This window comes from Neomonachus schauinslandi, chromosome 8, assembly GCF_002201575.2.
Source record: "Neomonachus schauinslandi chromosome 8, ASM220157v2, whole genome shotgun sequence".
Lineage (NCBI taxonomy): Eukaryota > Metazoa > Chordata > Mammalia > Carnivora > Phocidae > Neomonachus > Neomonachus schauinslandi.
Genome location: NC_058410.1, coordinates 119266363 through 119287537, shown reverse-complemented (window position 1 = coordinate 119287537; position 21175 = coordinate 119266363). Strand labels below are relative to the sequence as shown.

The 21175-nt window shown below is 36.3% G+C and overlaps 1 protein-coding gene across 1 annotated transcript in view; it reads left to right on the top strand.

The window, feature by feature from the left end:
- The window catches only part of EXOC2 (exocyst complex component 2), a 274184-nt gene extending 253453 nt beyond the window's left edge, over positions 1-20731 (top strand). The window contains exons 25-29 of the mRNA XM_044917676.1: positions 951-1006; positions 3043-3165; positions 15387-15448; positions 17812-17871; positions 19448-20731. Coding sequence (XP_044773611.1) covers positions 951-1006; positions 3043-3165; positions 15387-15448; positions 17812-17871; positions 19448-19541 — 395 coding nt within the window. The 3' untranslated portion in view covers positions 19542-20731. The remainder of the gene's footprint in view (positions 1-950; positions 1007-3042; positions 3166-15386; positions 15449-17811; positions 17872-19447) is intronic.
- Positions 20732-21175: the final 444 nt, after the last annotated feature.

Sequence of the window (21175 nt, the reverse complement as noted above, 5' to 3'; positions counted from 1 at the left end):
ATGATTTTACAATACAGTAAAATTTTCTGTTCTGTAGAAAAGGAATTCTCGGTATTTGCAATTAATTCTAGAAGGCATTCTGAAGTAATATTCCACTCCAAGTAAAAGTAATTTCTTTAGAGTTACAGTAAAGCATTTTGTTTTAACATTTTTTTCCTACAAAATAATGGTAATAAAAGTTCTTACTGAGCCCTGTGGATATTAGGGCTAATCACATGCATTATCTCCTATAATCCTCACTATAAGCCTGCAAGATAGGTGCTGCTCTTATACTCTGATAGAAAACTGGGCTCTCAGTCTTATTGCCAGAAGTCATCACTTGTAGGTGATGAAACTGGGGTTTGATCCAAGATAATCTGACTTCAGACTCCTGTACTGTTAAATCTCCTATACTGTCCTGAAATCTTATATTTTGTCCAATCTTTAACTTGCCTTACAGAATCAGATTTGATTTTGTCAGAAGTTTCTCCTAGAAGTAATTTTTTAAGGTCAAAATTTTTTAAGGTCTTAAAAACTTAACTTTTACCTTTGGAAATTAAATGTTATAATAGATATTTAGCTTTTATGAGCTTTGGTAAATATCTTCCTTCTTTTTCTTTTTTTTTGGTCTGCTAATGTGAGTGTATGTACACACACACACACACACACACACGAAGAAATTGAAGGAGAGTTTTAAATTTCAATTTTGAAAGACTGACCATCAGTTTCAGAGAAATAATGGCAGAAATGGAAAAACAAAGAAAATGCCTAATTTTTTTTTTTTTAACCTGTACGAAAATAGTCCTTTTACCATTTGGCCCTCAAAAGGAAATAGACAGTGGTAGTGTTACTTTCTGTTTCTCCTTAGAAAACTCTAAGGTGGTAGTACAGTGCACAGTAATGCCGTCAAGGGAGATGGGTAGCTTCTTTCCATTAAATGCCTTTTTTTCCCTCCCTCATCTTGATTTCAGGTGTCAGAAACTATTTAAAAGAAGCATTGGTGAATATAATTGCTGTGCATGCAGAGGTAAGCTATCATTAGATGTTCCTGAGAAATATGGGTAACTGGAAAAAAGAAAAAGAGGCAAATTTGATGATTTTTATGGTAGTCTTTTTTTCCCTTCAGAATATATCTTGAGTATAAATAAAACACAACTCTATCTTCATGCATGCACACACACACTTATGCTTTTTAACTATGAGAGTTTTTTTCCTGAAATTGTGTGTGTTTAAAACTAAATTCATTAATGTTCAAAAGGTAAGGAGAAGAGAGATTAAAAAGATGTTTTTTCCTTATCTTGAATTGAAAGGTATGTTAAATCCCTTATCTTGGAAAATTCATTAACCTCTTTTTAACCAGGATACAAATAAGCATTGGTGTCTTATTCATGTAGCAATGTGTTCTTACATAGAGCCTGGGATTCCAGAAAACTAGACTTGTTAGAAAGATAGGCTGAAAGGGCAGCCTGAGGTTAGGAAGCAGGTGCATGGTTTCCTATCAGCAGCTGACTAGGTACACGTAGATGTTGATGCCTCTGGTTCTTGCTAAAACTTGCCCTCACTTGAAGCATTCTCATCTTAAGCTTTACATTAACCTCCTTTGTTAATATCCTTCTTAGAAGGACTCTTCTAAGGAACATCAAAAGAAGCACAGCTATCACCATTATCACCACTATGACTACCTATTCTATAATTTCACAATCCGTTACTCACTGCTTTGCCAGTACTTTCAGAGTTGTTATAGCTCATAGACTGATGGGTGACCAGATAAAATGGGGCCAAGCAAAGAGGTTATCATTAGATAATTTCCACTGTTGCTTGAGTGCCTTTTAAGCTGTATGTAGCTGATGTAGGTGTATTTAGTTTATACCACTGTCTTCATCCAAAATTATCAGAGGTTGTCAAGGTAAACTGGAAAAACATGGATAATCCAGGCTAAAACAAAAGAGTAACCAAAGGAAACAGAGAATGCTATCTTGTTCCTAAATTTGGCTCTAAATTTGAAGTAACTAGAGCAGAAGGAGAAATACAGCATGTTATAGTTTTCATTTCTTAATAAAGGAAAACACATACATTCCTTTATAAATATAAAGTTTACATATGATTTAACTAGCAAGAATTTATCACATACATTTTAAAATTATTTTTATCATGATTTTATCAAAGATATACAAATGCTTTCTTATTATGTTAGCTTCCAGTAAAATTAGAGGATAAAATTAAATCATCAGTCAGTGAAAGCATTTCTGTGGTAGATGGACAGGTGGTAGTCAGAGGAATTGCAAAATATGTAGGCATTTTTAGTGATGATGGTGATTCTTAAAGAGGCAGCTTTTATTAATGTTCACTATCAGTAACCATGATATGTATTTAATTTTTCTCAATGACTGAAAGTAGAATTTCATTCATAATGTTTATTATTTAGTATTTCCTACATGATCTTAACTTGACAAATTTATAAATCGGCATAGTAAAATGTTTCACCACATTTTCAAATATAATAGCTCTTAGCCTGAAAATATCAAGATTCAAAGTTTGGAAATAATGTTTTATGTCAAATGAAAGGAAATACATATTAAATTCAGCAAATAGTAAAACTGGGGACTTTGTTGTCCAATACACAGTAAAGTGCCCAGTATGATATGGTGTTTGTTTTGATCTAAGAAGAGTCTGACCCAGTATGTTTTTCTTTTAATTGTGGTAAAAAATTGACACAGTATATTTTTATTTCTATAATTTCCTCTTTAAATATTTCTTTTTGTGAAAAGGGCAAGAGGAAGAAGAAATCTTTGAAACTATTTTTAGTTTGTCAATATCAACAATACCTTTCAGAATTATATTTGCCAATATATTTTAAGAGGATTAGTTTTGGCATGACTCACTTAATACAACTTAAGTATAAGTCTATATCTTCCTTTCATTCATAATTATGATCCTTTAAAAATATGACTTAGAAGACCTGTGAGTTACTTCATTTTGTGCATTTCTTTGTTTTTAACAAATTCAAGTCAGGAAATGTTCCCATAATGCATCATTTCTTCTTACTTTAAACCCTTCCATCAGGTGTTCACTATTTCCAAAGAATTGGTACCTCGAGTTCTATCCAAGGTGGTGGAAGCAGTTTCTGAAGAGCTAAGTCGACTGATGCAGTGTGTTTCATCCTTCAGTAAAAATGGAGCATTACAGGTACCAAAATAATTCATTTCCATGTTGAACTTTTATTTCGTTTAAAACATATAAATGTATTTTTAATCATCAATCTTACGATATACAGACAGGTTTTGGGGTGTTTTCTGTTTGTTTTTTTTTTTGATGTATCTGCTGATTTATCATCTACTATCATATCTTTTTTATAAGCCATACCCATGCATTGTCTACAAGTTTTAGAGTTTCTGTTTCTTTGGAGTAGAGCAAGACCTTAATGACTCTTGTGAAATTATCTGAATGCAGATTCCTTCTAAAGTTGTGTGATTTTTTTTTTTTTTAGTTTACAACTGTCTTCATTAAATTCAGTTTCACAGGAAGCTTTTAGTGACTTTTAATAAATCTTTTCAAACCATTCAGTGCAGTTTTCATAGAAATGACAACAGTCCCTTTGTTCTCATAATCCATTGGTTTATGTTGTAGTTTTTTAAATTACATAATTATAACTAATAGAACTTCTATAAACCGGATACTTCTTGGTATGTATATAATCAAACGGATAGCAGCCAGGGTATGCACGCATATGGGAGAGTTACTTGCTACCTGTGAACTGCAGTGATCTAGAGCATTGCAAATGTGTTTTTTTAAAAGTACTGGCAGTTTTGCTTCCAGTAGTGGCTGAGGAAGTTTCTGTCAGGCCAACTCCCTACAGATAACAACTATAATCTTGAGTAATGTAGAAAAATAAAAAGTATAAAAACCAAAACCTGAAGATACTGGAGAATGACCATCACTGAATGATTCTGGAAGAAATGGCACTTGAGGAATTTTTCACTTTTTACAGATTTTAGCTTCAAGGCAGGCCAAGGGATGCCTATAACTTCACAAAACCTGCTATCATTTTGGCTTGAAGAATAGGCTTCAAGGCATCCACAATTACAGGAAAGTGAGGTATCCCAGAGAGCAGAAAGAAAAAGCCATAAATTTTGTGTATACACTGCCTAAGTCAGTAGTTGACCCCTGAGCTACACGTGTGTGGTCAATCTCTACTTCAGCCAGCCCAGTTAGGCTAGAAGAACTGAAGTAAAATTGAAGTGCTGCCCAAGAGCCAAGAGTTTTCAGTTTGAGTCCAAATAAGTTAATTCCTTGCTAAAACAAACAAAACAAAGATCAGTCCTCTTCAGGGGCATATTCTAGAATCCAGAGTCTCCACACATAATATTGACAGTGTCCAGGAAACAATCCAAATTTACATGAAATGCACAAACAGAATAAAACAGGAAAATATGACCCATTCTCAATAAAAAAGCAATCTGAGACCAATCTTGAGATAACACAGATGTTGGATTTTGAAGACAAGGACTTTAAAGCAGCTGTGTACGGTGATGTAAAGGAGACTATTCATGCTCATAATGAACGAAATAGTTAGGCAATCTCAGCAGAAAAATAGAAACCCCAAAAAAGGAACTAAATGGAAATTCTGGAATGGAAAAATACAATATATGAATTTTTTTAAGTCTACTGGATGTGAGTAACAGCAGATTAGACAGGACAAAAGAGAAAGTCTGAATTTGTAAATCAACAGAAATTACCCAATATGAAGAACAGAGAAAAGAATCATTGGGAAAAAAATAAAAACTTCAGAGACCTCTGGGACAACATCAAAAAGTCTAGCATACATGTAATTTTATTTCTAGAAGAGTCAGAATGGCTAATCAGTTAATTTATAAAATAAAATAAAAGGATGGTCAACATCATTGGTTATCAGAGAAATGAAAATTAGCACTACAATAATATACCATTACACATCCACCAGAATGAAGAAAATTAAAGACTTAAATACCAAGTGTTGGCAAGACTGAAAAACTAGAGGTCTTGCGCATTGTTGGGAGTGTAAAATAGTACAGTGACAAGAAAAGCTCTTGCTTTAAAAAAAAAGAAAGAAAGAAAGAAACTAAACACACCCTATGACCCAGCCGTTCCAATCCTATGTATTTAACCAAGAGGACTGAAAACATAATGGCCAAAAGCTGGAAACAGCCCAGGTATCGATCAGTAGAATAAACAAACTGATATGTTCATATAACCAAATACAATTCGGCACTAAAGTAAGGACAGATTACTGGTACCACCTGGATAAATCTCAGGAGCATTCATCTGAGTGAAGGAAGCCTTACACAAAAGCTCACATACTGTATGGGTTTCACTCACATGAAATTCTCAAACAGATAAAACTATCTATGGTAGAAAAAGTCTCAGGATAGTGCTTTCCTCTGGGTGGTTGAGATTACTAGGGAGGGGCCCGATAGCTAAATTCTCTCAAAGCTAGCAGGGGAGGGTTAGGAAGAGATACCAGATTTAGCTGGAGGACTTTTTTGATACATGCATGTCCATGAGACTACTGGCCTCCTAGGAACTGCGCAGTTATTTCTATATTGGAAAGTTCAAATATATCTAACCCCTGCCCCATTTCACCCTCTCCCATTGGGAATCACTGTGTTAGGCTATTTTCTTTTGAGCAGATAACTCAGATAACTGAGAGGGATTACACGTTAACCTGTAATAATCACTTACATAAGGGCCAATGCATCGGGACACCTGGGTGGTTCAGTGGGTTAAGCATCTGTCTTTGGCTCAGGTCATCATCCCAGGGTCCTGGGATCGAGGCCCATATCCGGCTCCTTGCTCAGTGGGGAGCCTGCTTCTCCCTCTGTCTGCCGCGCCCCCTGCTTGTGCTCTCTCTCTCTCTCTGACAAATAAAATATATAAAATCTTAAAAAAAAATAAGGGCCAATGCATCAGTCTTCTCAGAACCTTCCTGAGAGCCAGTTTAGAGAGGAGTGCAATGATAGTTTGGTGATTTTAGCTCATCTTTTAACATGACAGTTTCTGGTGTACAGTCCTATGTGTATTTTATAAATAACCACAGTTTTTATAGTTGGCATAATTCATAGATTAATTAAAACACCTATCACTTTGAATAAAATTTGGGCACAAAGATTAATTTTACAGTGATTTAATCCTTCTACAATATTCAGTTAAAAGTTCTATCTTATTCTTTGTTTTTGATACTCTCTTTGTAGATCTGTTTCTATATATACTACAGTATAAATAATAGAGACAAACCGCCATATATTTGCTTTCTAGTTACAAACTATTTTCTAGGCTTCTAAGGCACTGAAAAATGAAACCAACCTACTGCTTTTCAAACAGAAAAAGTTTCACTAGATTGGTTACAGAATTTCTAATTAACTCTTATTTAAAAGACTAGCCATGTCTCTTATCATTGTTTTATGTTTTATGCATTGCTGGAGAAGAAAGGCTGTCTCTTTTAAATAGTCTCCTGAGCATCACACATATGGTAGGTACCTGAGTCAAAGGTAGAGAGTGTAAGCTGTGGGCTTCCTCATTCAGAGCCTCTTCAGAAGCTCTGAAGACAATTGATCTGTATGTAAAGTCTCACTTTTTCAAGCTTGCAAAGAAGTTTAAGCTTTAGGTTACCTTTTTTTATTCTTAAAAGTTTTATGCAGCTATAGCTTACCTGCCATACAGTGTTGGCTACAAGGTAAAAAGTATACACAATTCAGTGATTTTTTTTTCTATGTTGACAGAGGTGTGCAGCCATCAACACAATCACCTTTAGAATATTGCACCTTAGAAAGAAACCTTGGACCCATTAGCAGCCACTCTCCATTGTCCTTCCAACCTCCCTTCCCAGCCATAGACAAGCAGTATTCTGCGTTCTATCTCCGTGATTTTTTATCTTTTTCTTTTCCCTTCCCTCCCTCCCCTCCCCTTCCCTTCCCTTCCCTTCCTTTTTAAAAGATTTATTTATTAGAGAGAGAGCATGAGCAGAGGGAGAAGGGCAAGCAGACTCCCTGTTGAGCAGAGAGTCCAATGTGGGGCTCAATCCCAGGACCCTAAGATCATGACCTGAACTGAAGTCAGATGCTTAACTGAGCCACCCACATGCCCCTCCATGATTTTCTATCCCTCTGATTTGCCTATTCTGAAACTTTCATATAAATGGAACCATATGAATATGGCTTTTTGTGACTGGCTGCTTTTACTTATTAGCATAATGTTTGCAAGATTCATATAGGTTGTAGCATGTACCAGTACTTCATTTCTTTTGATAATATTTCATTGTATAAATATACCACATTTTCTTTATCTGCTCTTCATTTGATGGACATTCATGTTGTTTCTGCTTTTTACCTAATAAGAAGATCATTCACATACACGTTTTTATATAGTTTAATTTCTCTTGGGTATATACTTAGAAGGGGAATCGCTAAATCAAATGGTTACCTTATGTTTAATCTTTTGATGAACTGCCAGACTGTTTTTAAACTGACTGTTCCATTTTACTTTCCTAACAGCAATGTATAAAGATCCCAATTTCTCCACATCCTCGCCAGTACTTGTACTATATCTTACTGATTCTAGCCATCTTAGTGTGTGTGAAGTGGTATCTCATTCTGTGGGGTTTTACTTTCTTTCTTTTTTCTTTTTTTTTTTTAAGATTTTATTTATTTGACAGAGAGAGAAACAGCGAGAGAGGGAACACAAGCAGGGGGAGTGGGAGAGGGAGAAGCAGGCTCTCCGCTGAGCAGGGAGCCCGATGCGGGGCTCGATCCTAGGACCCTGGGATCATGACCCGAGCCGAAGGCAGATGCTTAACGACTGAGCCACCCAGGCGCACCTGTTTTTTACTTTCTTGAAGCTATAGGTTGCAGCACATAAGTTTTTAATTTTGATGAAGTCTAATTTATCAGTTTTTTCTTTTGTTGCTTTTACTTCTTTTTTTAAGTTTTTATTTTAATTCCAGTATAGTAACATGCAGTGTTGTATTAGTTTCAGGTGTACAATGTAGTGATTCAACACTTCCATACAATACCCAGTGCTCATGATGACAAGTGCACTCTTTAATCCCCATCACCTATTTAACCTTCCCTCACCTCCTCCCCTCTGGTAACCAGCAATCTGTTCTCTATATGTAAGAGTCTATTTCTTGGTTTTTCTCTCTCTCTTTTTTTACCCTTTGCTCCTTTGTTTTGTTTCTTAAATTCCACATATGAGTGAAATCGGATGGTATTTCTCTTTCTCGTATTTCACTTTGCATAATTCTCTCTAGCTCTATCCATGTCATTGCAAATGGCAAGATACCATTCATTTTTGTGGCTGAATAATATTCCAGTGTGTGTGTGTGTGTGTGTGTGTGTATACCACATCTTTTTTACCCATTCATCAATTGATGGACACTCGGGCTACTTCTATAATTTGTCTATTTTAAATAATGCCACAATAAACATAGGGGTGCACCTATCCCTTTATTAGTGCTTTTGTATTCTTTGAGTAAATACCCAGTAGTGCAATTGCTGGATCATAGGGTAGTTCTATTTTTAACTTTTTGAAGAACCTCCATACTGTTTTCATATTGGCTGCACCAGTTAACATTCTTACCAGCAGTGCAAGAGAGTTCCTTTTTCTGTATCTGTTGTTTCTTGTGTTATTTTAGCCATTCTCACAGCTGTGAGGTGATATCTCGTTGTGAGGTTTTAATTTCCACTTCCCTGATGATGAGTGATGTTAAGCATCTTTTCATGTGCCTATTAGCCATATCTGTGTCTTCTTTGGAAAAATGTTCATGTCTTCTGCCCATTTTTTAATTAGATTATTTGGTATTTGGGTGTTGAGTTGTATAAGTTCTTTATAGATTTTGGATACTAACCCTTTATCAAATATGTCATTGCAAATATCTTCTCCCATCCTGTAGGTTGCATTTTAATTTTCTTGATTGTTTCCCTTGCTGTGTAGAAGCTTTTTATTTTGGTGTAGTTTATTTTGCTCTTGTTTCCCTTACCTCAGGAGACCTATGTAGAAAAAGTGTACTACCGCTGATGTCAATGAAGTTACTGTGTTCTCTTCTAGGATTTTTATGGTTTTAGGTCTCACATTTAGGTTTTTAATTCATTTTTAATTTATTTTTGGGTATGGTATAAGAAAGAGGTCCAGTTTCATTCTTTTGCATGTTGCAAAAGAATTTTGCAATGTCCAGTTTCCCCAACAACCATTTGTTGAAGAGACTTTTTCCTACTCGATATTCTTTTTTGCTTTGTTGAAGATTAATTGATCATGTAGTTGTGGGTTTTTTCCTGGGTTTTCTATTCTGTTCTGTGATCTATGTCTGTTTTTATGCCAGTATCATACTGTTTTGATCACTACAGCTTTGTAATATAACTTGAAGTCTGGAATTGTGATGCCTCTAGCTTTGCTTTTCTTTTTCAAGATTGCTTTGACTATTTGAGGTGTTTTGTGATTCCATACAAATCTTAGGATTGTTTGTTCTAGCTGTGCAAAAAATGCTGTTGGTATTTTGATAGGGATTGCAATAAATGTGTAGATTGCTTTGGATAGTATAAATGTTTTAACAGTATTTGTTCTTTCAATCCATGAGCATGGAATGTATTTCCATTTCTTTGTGTCATCTTCAATCTCTTGTATCACTGTTTTATAGTTTTAAGAGTACAGGTCTTTCACTTCTTTGGTTAGGTTTATTCCTAGATATCTTATTATTTTGGGTGCAGTTGTAAATGGTATCAATTCCTTAATTTCTCTTTCTGCTGCTTCATTATCAGTATATAGAACTGCAACAGATTTTTGTACCTTGATTTTGTACCCTGCCACTTTACTGAATTTGTGTATCAGTTCTAGCAGTTTTGTGGTGAAGTCTTTCAGGCTTTCTATATGTAGTAAACATTTCACTATAGTGAAATTTTTACTTCTTCCTTATGGATTTAGGTGACTTTTATTTCTTTTTGTTTTCTGATTACTGTGGCTTGGACTTCCAGTAATATGTTGAATGAAAGTGGTGAGAATCGACATCCTTGTCTTGTTCCTGACCTTAGAGGAAAAGTTCTCAGTTTTTCCCCCTTGATGATGATCTTAGCTGTGGGTTTTTCATATATGGCCTTTATTATGTTGAGATATGTTCCTTCTAAACCTACTTTGTTGAGGGTTTTTATCATGAATGGAAATTGCACTTTGTCACGGTTCTTATCCTTTCTCTTACTGATGTTATGTATCATGTTAATTGATTTGCAAATATTGAACTACCCTGGCAACCCAAGAATAAATCTCACTTGATCATCATGAATGATTTTTTTAATGTATTGTTGGATTCTGTTTGCCAGTATTTTGTTGTGGATTTTTGCACGTATGTTCATCAGAGATATTGGCCTGTAGTTCTCTTTAGTCCTGTCTTTATCTGGTGTTGGTTTAAAGGAAATGCTGGCCTCGTAAATGAATTTGGAAGCTTTCCTTCCTTTTCTATTCTTTGGAATAGTCTGAGAAGAATAGGTATTAACTCTTCTTTAAATGTTTGGTAGAATTCATCTGTGAAGCCATCTGGTACTGGGCTTTTGCTTTGTGGGAGTTGTTTCGGTTTTGGTAGCTTATATGTTTCTAGGAATTTATCCATTTCTTCCAGGTTGTCCAATTTGTTGGCATATATAGGTTTTTCATAATATTCTCTTATAATTGTATTTCTGTGCTGTTGGTCATTTCTCCTCTCATTTGTGATTTTATTTGATGTCCTTTTTCTTTTTTTGTTGATAAGTCTGTTTTACTGAGTTTTTCAAAGAACCAGCTCCTGGTGTCATTGATCCATTCTGTTGTTTTTTTAGTTTCTATATCATTCATTTCTGCTCTGGTCTTTATTATTTCCCTCCTTCTGCTGGTTTTAGGTTTTGTTTGTTGTTCTTTTTCTAGCTCCTTTAGGGTAGGTAGGTTGTTTGTTTTGAGATTTTTCTTGCTTCTTGAGGTAGGCCTGTATTGCTGTATACTTCCCTCTTAGGACCACTTTTGCTGCATTCCAGATATTTTGTCTCATTTGTTTCTGTGTACTTTTTTACTTCTTTGATTTCCTGATTGACCCATTCATTGTTTAGTCACATATTATTTAACCCCATATATTTTTGTTATTTCCAGATTTTTTTCTTGTGGTTGATTTCTAGTTTCATTGTATTGTGGTCAGAAAAGATGCATCGTATGACTTTAGTCTTTTTGAATTTGTTGAGGCTTGTTTTATGGGCTTATATATGATCTGTTCTGGAGAATGTTCCGTGTGCACTTGAAGAGAATGTCTACTCTGCTGTAAATCCATCTGGTCCAGTGTGTCATTCAAAGCCATTGTTTCCTTGTTGATTTTCTATTTAGATGGTCTGTCCATTGATGTAATTGGGGGGTGTTAAAGTCTCCTACTATTACTGTATCATTATCACTTAGTTCTTTATGTTTGTTATTAACTGTTTTATGTATTTGGGTGCTCCCATGTTGGGTGCATAGATATATAGAATTATTATATCTTCTTGTTGGATTATCTCCTCTATTATTATACAGTGTCCTTCTTTGTCTCTTGTTACAGTCTTTGTCTTAAAGTCTGTTTTTGTCTGAAATAAGTATTGCTATACTGGCTTTTTTTTTTTTTTTGAGAGAGAGAGTGAGAGAGAGAGAGAGCACAAGAGGGGGGAAGCAGGAGAGGGAAAAGCAGACTCCCTGCCTAGCAGGGAGCCCGACGTGGGACTCGATCCCGGGACTCCAGAATCATGACCTGAGCCAAAGGCAGTCGCTTAACCAACTGAGCCACCCAGGCGCCCTGGCTTTTTTTTGACATCCATATGCATGATAGATGTTTCTCCATCCCCTCACTTTCAATTTGCAGGTGTCTTTAGGTCTAAAATTAGTCTCTTTTAGGCAGCATATAGGTGGATCTTGCTTTTTTTATCCATTTTGTCACCCTGTGTCTTTTGATTGGAGCATTTAGTCCATTTATACTCAAAGTAATTATTGATAGATATGTATTTATTGACATTTTATTGTTTGTGGTTATTTCTGAAGATTTTGTCTGACCCTTTCTTGTCTTTCTTTCATGGTTTGCTGGTTTTCTTTAGTGATATAATTGGATTTCTTTCTCTTTATTCTTTGCATATTTATTAGTGCTTTTTGATTTGTGGTTACCATTAGGTTTTATATAACATCTTGTGCATATAGCAATTTATATTGAGTTGATGGTCATTTAAGTTTGAACCCATTCTTTACTCCTCCCCTCCCCACATTTTAGCTATATGGTGTCATATGTCACATCCTTTTTTTTTTTTAATGAGTTTGTTGACTGATTTTTTACAGAATTATTCATTTTTACTGCTTTTGTGTTTCCGACCTTCGTACTGTCACGTTTGGTCTCTCCACTCAGAATCTCCTTAACTATTTCTTGCATGGCTTGTTTAGTGGTCATGAACTCCTTCAGTTTTTCTTTGTCTGGGAAACTGCTTATCTCTCCTTCTATTCTGAATGATAGCCTTGCTGGATAGAATATTGTTGGCTGCAGATTTTTCCCATTTTGCATTTTGAATATATAATGCCACTGCCTTCTGGCCTGCTACATTTCTTTTCTTTTTGTTTTTTTTAAAAGATTTTATTTATTTATTTGAGAGAGAGAAAGAGAGCATGAGTGTAGGCGGAGAGCAGAAGGAGAAGCAGATTCCCTGCAGAGCAGGGAGCCCGACATGGGCCTCGATCCCAGGACCCTGAGATCATGACCTGGACAGAAGGCAGACACTTAACTGACTGAGCCATTCAGGTGCCTCTGGCCTGCCACATTTCTGCTGAAAAATCCCCTGCTAGCCTTATGGGGTTTCCCTTGTATGTTACTGTCTTCCTTTGTCTTGATGCTTTTAATTTTTTTTTTCTTTGTCACTATATTTTGCCAATTTAATTACAACATATCTTGGCATGGGTGTGCTTTTGTTGATTTTGTTTTGGGTTTTCTGTGCCTCCTGGATCCAGATATCTGTTTCCTTCCCCAGATTAAGGAAGTTTTCAGCTACTATTTCTTCAAATAAATTTTCTGCTCCCTTTTCTCTCTGTTTTCTTGGTCTCCTATAATACAAATGTTATTATGTTTGATGGAGTCACTGAGTTCCCTAAGTCTATTCTCATTTTGCATAATTCCCTTTCTCTTTCAGCTTGATTACTTTCCATTACTCTGTCTTCTAGGTCATTGTTCATTCCTCTGCTTCTTCCAGCCTACTGTTCATTCCATCAAACATGTTTCTAATCTCATCTCTTACAGGATTTGTTTTCCTCATATGTGCTAGTCTCTCACCCTTCTCCATAACTGCAGCTCCTTCCCCACCCCAGCAGCATGATGTGTTTCCAAAACCACATCTGCTTAGTTCTTTTTTATCTTTGTGTTAAGGGTCTCTCTGATACCTTCCACTCTCTTCTCAAGTCCAGTGAGTACCCTTATGATCATTGCTTTAAATACTCAATCAGGCATGTTACTTATGTCTGTTTTCCTTAGACCTCCAGCCGTGGCCTTGTCCTATTCTTTCATTTGTGACAAATTTCTCAGTGTTGTAATTTTTTCTAAGTCTCTGTGCCTGTTTCTTGATTTTAGGAAAGTCAGCTATGTCTCCTTTTCTTGAGGGTAATGGCCTAATGTAGAAGAGGACCTGTAGTGCCCTGCTTTGTAGTGTCTACTGTTCCAGGGCCTGGCACTTCCAGGAGTATCTCCTGGATATGCTGCATGTGATCTGCTGTTTTGTCTTGGCTGCTTTATCCTTCAGGCCAGTTGTCTGCAGTGGCTCCTTTTTGGGCAGGGTGTGGTCCCTGGCCTTAACGTGGCACATTTTAACTAGATATGCTCTTGTCTGCTTATGAACTGAAACCTCTTGCCACCACTGCCAGAACTGAGGCTGTGCAAAACTCCCAGGTGGGAAGACATGGTGTTGGCAGGGATTTGAGCCAGTGTTCTTAGGGAGGAGACCCACCACATTGGGACTAAGGCAAGCATGATTGGGAAGCGTGGTTCCACAGGAACTTGGGGGAGAGGGCTTGGTGTAAGCAAGTTAGGTAGTGAGTGTGGTGCTATGCTTATTCCCACAGGCAGCCCTGTGTTTATGGTGACGGGCAGGGGAGGGAAATGGCACATGCCATTTCCTTTGTTCCCTTGAGGGGTGTCTTTTGAACACCATCTCTCTGGGACGTACTCCAAGTGAGCAAATAGCCTCCCCACTGTGTGCCCCAGGTGCTCTTCAGATCACTGTTCGCAGGCTGTATCCAGGTTGTTTGCCAGCCTTCTCTCCAAGAGCAGCATAATGCCCTGCAGAGTCTATCTCAGCCAAGTCTGCTGACCTTTGAAACTCTAGGCTTCCCACCAGCTGGTTGCAAAAACTTATAAAATTTGGCCCCTCTTGCTTTCCAAGCCAGTTGCTATGGGGATTTGTTTTCCTCATATGTACTAGTCTGTCTCTCGTTCTTCCTATTCTACTGATCTGTATTTCTGTCCATATAGCAGTGCCACACTATCTTAATTATTATAGATTTATAGAAAGTTTTGATATCAGAAAGTGTTTCTCTATCTGTGTTGCTCTTTCTCAAGATGGTTTTGTCTGTTTGGATCAACTTGTCAATTTTTATAAAAAATAATCACCAAACAAACAAAGCCAGCTGTGATTTTAATAGACATTGCATTAAATCTGCAGAGCTTTATTTTAGGTTTTGAGATTAAAGTCAGAATGCCCAAAAGGGCATAGGTATAAGGAAGTAAGCCAATCCATTTTTTCTTAAATCTTTTGTGTGGGGCAATAATCTAGGGACAGTGTTTCAAATTTTGCTTCTTCTCACAAACAGACTAAAGGAAAAATTACTGGTTAGGTAGTAAATACAGCTTTCTGGAAAATCCTTGTATAGGTTGAACCTTTTTATAACAAGATATCTGACTGCCTGCCTTCACACAGTCATACTTGACTCTAAGTTAATTTTCAATAAAAGAATATTTTGTCATAACTGATTTCTTTGGAGTGTTTTAGAAAGCCTGTTCATGGGGCGCCTGGGTGGCTCAGTTGGTTAAGCGACTGCCTTCGGCTCAGGGTCATGATCCTGGAGTCCCGGGATCGAGTCCCGCATCGGGCTCCCTGCTCAGCAGGGAGTCTGCTTCTCCCTCTCCCGCTCCCCCCTCTTGTGCTCTTTCTCTCTCTCACTCTCTCTCTCAAATAAATAAATAAAATCTTTAAAAAAAAAAAAAAAGAAAGTCTGTTCATAATTAATAGTCACCATGGTAGGTGGGGGATAACTACATGCCAATGGTCTTCTGTCAACCTTGTCCCTGCAGTAAGGAGGCTGGAGACTGTCCGCTTGTTTCAATTTAATAATTGATGCAGTTCCGTATGGTCACTTTGTCCTTTTCTCATGTTTAGGCACGGCTTGAAATCTGTGCTTTGAGGGATACTGTGGCTGTTCACCTGACGCCTGAAAGCAAGTGAGATGCTAAATGTTTTTGTTCTGAGTGCTTCATTAAAAATAAAGTTATACGCAACTAATGAATCATTGAACACTACATCAAAAACTTATGATATGCTGGTTAACTGAACATAATAAAAAAATAAAATAAAGCTTATTAGTATATAAAATCCTTTGTAAAGATAACTGATCAGACTGAGTGCTCATGATTGTGAAGTGATAAAGTTTATATTTGATTAATTTTTAAAAGCTAAAAAGCATAAAAAGCTAAAGCCTCCTAATACTGATTCTTTGTAGCATAATATAAAGGAAAAAAGACTTAATATGATTTTATATTTTCATTCAGTAAGATAAATCTTAATCTCATAATGATAAATTGGAGCATTATATACTTCTTGAAAAAAGGAGAAAATAAGAATTGAATCTTAATCTATTCATAGCAGACTGAGGGACAGTTTAAGCATTGTAAATATCAGCATAAGAGGAAGGCTTGTGGTTTCTCTACAAAATTTTGTAGTGGAAATTTGATGATAATTTTTAGCTGTTTTGAATGAAAGTCAGGATTTCCTATCATTGAAATATCAGTAGGTGAACTGAAACATCACTAACTACTTGCCTATACAAAATTGTTTACTCCATTGTCAATAGTACCTAGGAAATATACTGGGTTATATTGGTAATGTCCAAGTAGTATACAAGTAAAATGTATAGTCACTTTGTGTGATATACTTACTCATTTCCAAGCTTTTGATGACATGGCTTATACCATCAATTTTACTGTGTTTATTACAACTGAAAAGACTTTTAAAAGTTTTTCCTAACGAATGAAGTTAGCTTCTTATTCCGGTTCATAATGGCTGACCAGAAGCCATTTCTAGATGGTTCCCATGTTAGTTTTTTAGCCACACCTTTTCCCAGCCATCATTTTTCTACATAAAGTATTAAATAATAGATGATGGAGGGCACTCCATTCAGTCCCTATCTGATGTGGGTGCATGCTTTGTGTAAGTACCTAGGTATTTATTCCTATTAATTTAACCTTTCAGAGCCTAAGTTCCTCATCTATGAAAGAAAAATAATAAATACTTTCTAGGCAAAGTTTTGGGGGAATTAAATTAAAAATATGCCAAGTTACCTTCTAGACTCTTGGTCTACAAATAATCAGTGGTATCATCTTCATGATCATCATTATTGTCAAAATGTAAAAATAAAGAATAATAGCATTACATTTCTTTTGATTAATTGAGAAGAGGTTTAAGATGATGGTAGAGATAACAGTGGAGACTCCTCTCTACATCAGGAAAGAGGAAAGTCAATTTCATATTGGAAAGGGAGCTAAGTGTGCCCACAGGCTATAACCTATCCCTTGCCCTAATGAGGAACAACTGAAGTTTTCCACTACCAGTTTTTATAATCCTCTTGGGACTTTGTAGTCTGTTTGTTGCTGTGATATTTGCCACTAGTTTGAGAAACATTGCCCAAAATATGTTTGCTGGTACACTGGTGAGGATCCGTTTTTCTGATACAAAATCAAAGACTACCTTACAGTCAAGAATAATTACATTTATTTCTTTACCCTTAGACAACAAGTTATAAAAGAAAAAGAGAAGTTAAAAATTATTCCTTAGTGACCAGTATAAGTTATTACCAAATAATTTCCCTTTTTAAAAGGCTTTTTATTTGATTCAGTAGCTTTTCTGGTACTTTCTACTTTAAAAAGTTAAGCATACCAAATTGGTGGGCTTTTTTAATTCACACCTTTTTAGGTTTTCATGAAAAGAGAGGATGTTGAATTAAAATCAATCAGTCAATCTCCATTTATCCTACAAATTTTAGATATAATAATAACGAAATCCTATAGACTATATTTAATTAATGTAAGATATTGGCTGTAAATCAGGCCCTGTACATGTCAATACTATAAATGTCCTCATTTGTATAATCTGTCACAAGATCATCCCTATTTCTACTTCATTTCCTTCCTTTCTTACCAGTTGCTTTAATAGTTCAGTTTTGTTTTGAAAAGACTTTTTAAAAATTGAACATGTCCACATTAAGCTTTCATGTACCATGAGTAGCATCCTTTTGTCAAAATCAGTCTCTCTTTTAGCTTTTCAAGTTCTGTTTCATTTCCTAGTTGAGTTTTTTCTGACCCTACTCCTACAAGGCCTCTGCCTGGGAACTATACACTATACCCTCACTTTTACTTTTACTTTTTCTATTGTTTTTTCACTTTTACTTTTTCTCATATTTCTACATGCTTCATTGGCTTTTACTGGTTTCTTTATGTTTAAAATATGCTTAAGAATTTTTAATGATGCTCTTAATTCCCCTTAGAAATATGAAATGTTTCAACTTAAATGTTGCTTGTCTGTGTTCCAGGTCTAGTTTTAAACAGGCTTTAGAAGCCCTGCCTCAGCTTTCAAGCGGAGCAGATAAAAAGTAAGTTCTGTATGCTGTTTTCGAGGACCAGTTAAGATGTGTTGAACAACGTTTTGTTACCTAAAAGTACTTTTTGAATAGATAATGATTTGGATTTAAGGAAAAGCACTACTTAATAGTCCTTGAATAGTATGCATTATGTTGGCTGTACCTGGCTTGTCTTCAAAGTGACAGAATAAGGTAAAACCTTTCCTCTGGGTTTATGGCAGTTTAGAAATCAGTTCTTTTCTTGTTTTAAGTGACTAATATAGAAAACATTTTAAGAAAGTTTATTTTGACTCAGTAAACTATATTATTGTCCTACATTTTTAAGAAGATAATACTAAGAGAAATATAAAAAGACCAGTAAAAGGCAGGACTTGATGATTTTTTCCTTTGAGTGACCCAGCAATGTATGCTTTTTGCTTTATATATAACATAAAGTAATAAAAAAAGTAAATTTATACACATGACATAATGATTGTATATGTTTCACTAACACTATGTTAATGGTCTTGGCCAGAGTTTAAACTTTGCTACTCATAAAACAGGAAATTCTGACCTGAGACAAAATGTAGGCCAGGCAAATTTCATAAATGCTCAACCTACCCTCAACTGAGGTAGCGGAAACATTGTAGGTCTTTGCTCCTTTACTAACCATAACTGAAGTCCACCTGCCTTTGCATTTGGCTGCTCAGTCTATAGACATGAAAACCGTTGTGTAGGCTCTGGGATTTTGCATAGATGAGTGTTATGGAAACTCAGAGGGCAGAGAGAACATGTGAGGCTGGGAAAATGTCACATGGAGATGGTGTTCTAATTTTGGGCATTGTTAAACCCATGAAATAATCTTTTGACCCCAGTATCATTAAGCCCACTTCTTGGTTGCTTCATCTGAACCAAATGAACTCTAAGATCCTTTCTGGCCCTAAAATTATACATCAAACCAGTTAAAGAAAGCAGTTGAGTTATCAAATACTAGTATAATTTGCCCACTGAGTTAGAACTGACCTGGAGTCTCCTGGTGCTTAATTCACCACTTCAGTTTACCACTCTCCAATACATGTTCAAAACAAAAATGCAAAATAGGAGGAGCCAGACAGTAGACCAGTAGTTGCCGAGGGGTGAGGGTAAGGAGAAAGGTGGCTACAAAGGGACAACACAAGAGGATTTGGAGGGTGATGGAACTATTCTGTGTCCTGATTATGGGGGTTATTAGGTTGCTAATATGTGTTTATCAGTGTTCATAGAACTATATGCCAAAAAGAGTACATTTTAGTATTTTTGAAATTTTTAAAAAGTGAATTAAAAAAAGTACAGGCCCAAGCATTAATGTGTTTAGGAAGGAATCTAATTAATCTAGGGAAAGGAGACAGGAGGGAGATTTTTATATATACATATAAATATGTATATAAATATATACTCCTTTTGACTAGCTTCTTTGACTCATTTACTTGTTACTGAGTTAAGAATCAATAAGTAAATAACTTCAATAAGCAGAAGCTAAAGCTGGGCAGTTGGCTCCCCTGCATGTTTTCTTATGTTGCTAGGCAACCTTCACTCTGCCAGGTTGTAAAATAGCTTCTCCTCCCTTCAGGTTACTGGAAGAGCTGCTGAACAAGTTCAAGAGTAGCATGCACTTGCAGCTCACCTGTTTCCAAGCTGCTTCTTCAACTATGATGAAGACATAAATACCACCAAAAAAAAGGGCATCCTAAAGATATCAAGTAATAAATTGTTATCACTTTATTAAGTGCCCTAAAGGTATTGGCATATAAAGCATTAGGTTTGCACTGTCTCTCTTTTCCCCAAATTGGTAGCTTAGAAAGATGTTTGTATATGTTTTATTTCAACCAAAATGACCTTGCTTGAAATGCCCAAGCAATAACTTTTGTCATTTTTATTACATTAGGCCCTATATGTCTTTAAGATACCTTTAAATATATATATTCTTAGCTAGAGTTTCATGATGAATGCTGCAGGAAGAGCTGCTTTTACAGGGAGTGCTTTGAGATGGCATGTGATGTAACTAAGGCGTTCTTCAGTGTCTCCTATATTAGACTTTTAGTGTCTGGAGCTTCCAAGACACATGGAGAGATTGTTAAGAAGATTTGGGAAGTTATATTTAGACATCTTTGGAACTTTGTCCTAAATTGTACATCTGTACTTAAAAACTTTATTTCATACAAATACCTCTAATTCTCCTAATTCAAGTGGAGTTTTAGAAAATTTGCAGTTTGCCTAAGAAAATGTTATATTTGGGGTACATTATTTGTGGTCCAGATGTCCATGAGTTAACTTTGTGTCTTGCTGCCTACTTTTTATTTCTCACCAAGTTAATAAACATTAAGCACCTTTCGGTGTAGCTTTTCTTTGTCCCCCTCACTCTTAATTTAATGTGTCTTTTCATGTCAATGCATTGCCTGTCCCTGAGGATCCATTTGTTACTGTGGTGGAGCTTGGATACCCCAATAGATGCTGGTGGGAATAGCTACAGTCTTCACTGCCTCCCAAAGAACAAGCCAGGCCCCCTGGTGACAGCTGGCCCTCCTGCCCACCCCTGTTCACTCCTGCCCCTCTGACAATGTCATTTTTCTCCACTACTCCTTACCCTTTGATGTATCTTGCTCGTTAGCTAAAAGAACATTGCTCTGGCAGAGTCTGTGTTTTCTGAAGATTCAAAGACACTCCTCTGTTACCAAGCAGTAGGAACTGCTGATGAACCTCATGCTATTTGTCCTATATTCGCTGCTGACTTTGTTTACCAGAATAGGTGCAGGGCACCGTGATCTCTTTCAAAGGCAGCTTCCCCTACCTAACTTTATCATACCATTCACTCAGAAAACTGAGTAATTCTCGGGCGCCTGGGTGGCTCAGTTGGTTAAGCGACTGCCTTCGGCTCAGGTCATGATCCTGGAGTCCCTGGATCGAGTCCCGCATCGGGCTTCCTGCTCGGCAGGGAGACTGCTTCTCCCTCTGACCCTCCCCCCTCTCACGTGCTCTCTCTCTCTCTCATTCTGTCTCAAATAAATAAATCTTTCAAAAAAAAAAAAGAAAACTGAGTAATTCTCTTATCCACTGGCTGTGTGTCAGGATTCACAAACGGAAGTTTCTATGGATCTCACAGAATCCCCCTTTTTAAGGCTGAAATTAATATCTTTACTAATATAAGTAATTTTAGAGTACAATATAGCCAAATACAGTACCCATTATTTAAAATTGACTTGTGTTGTTATGTTTGTTCATTTGGTGTATGGGGGAAATCATAATAACTAAAAGTGAAAGTTTAATTTTTACAAATGTGCTTGATAAAGCTTATTAAGGA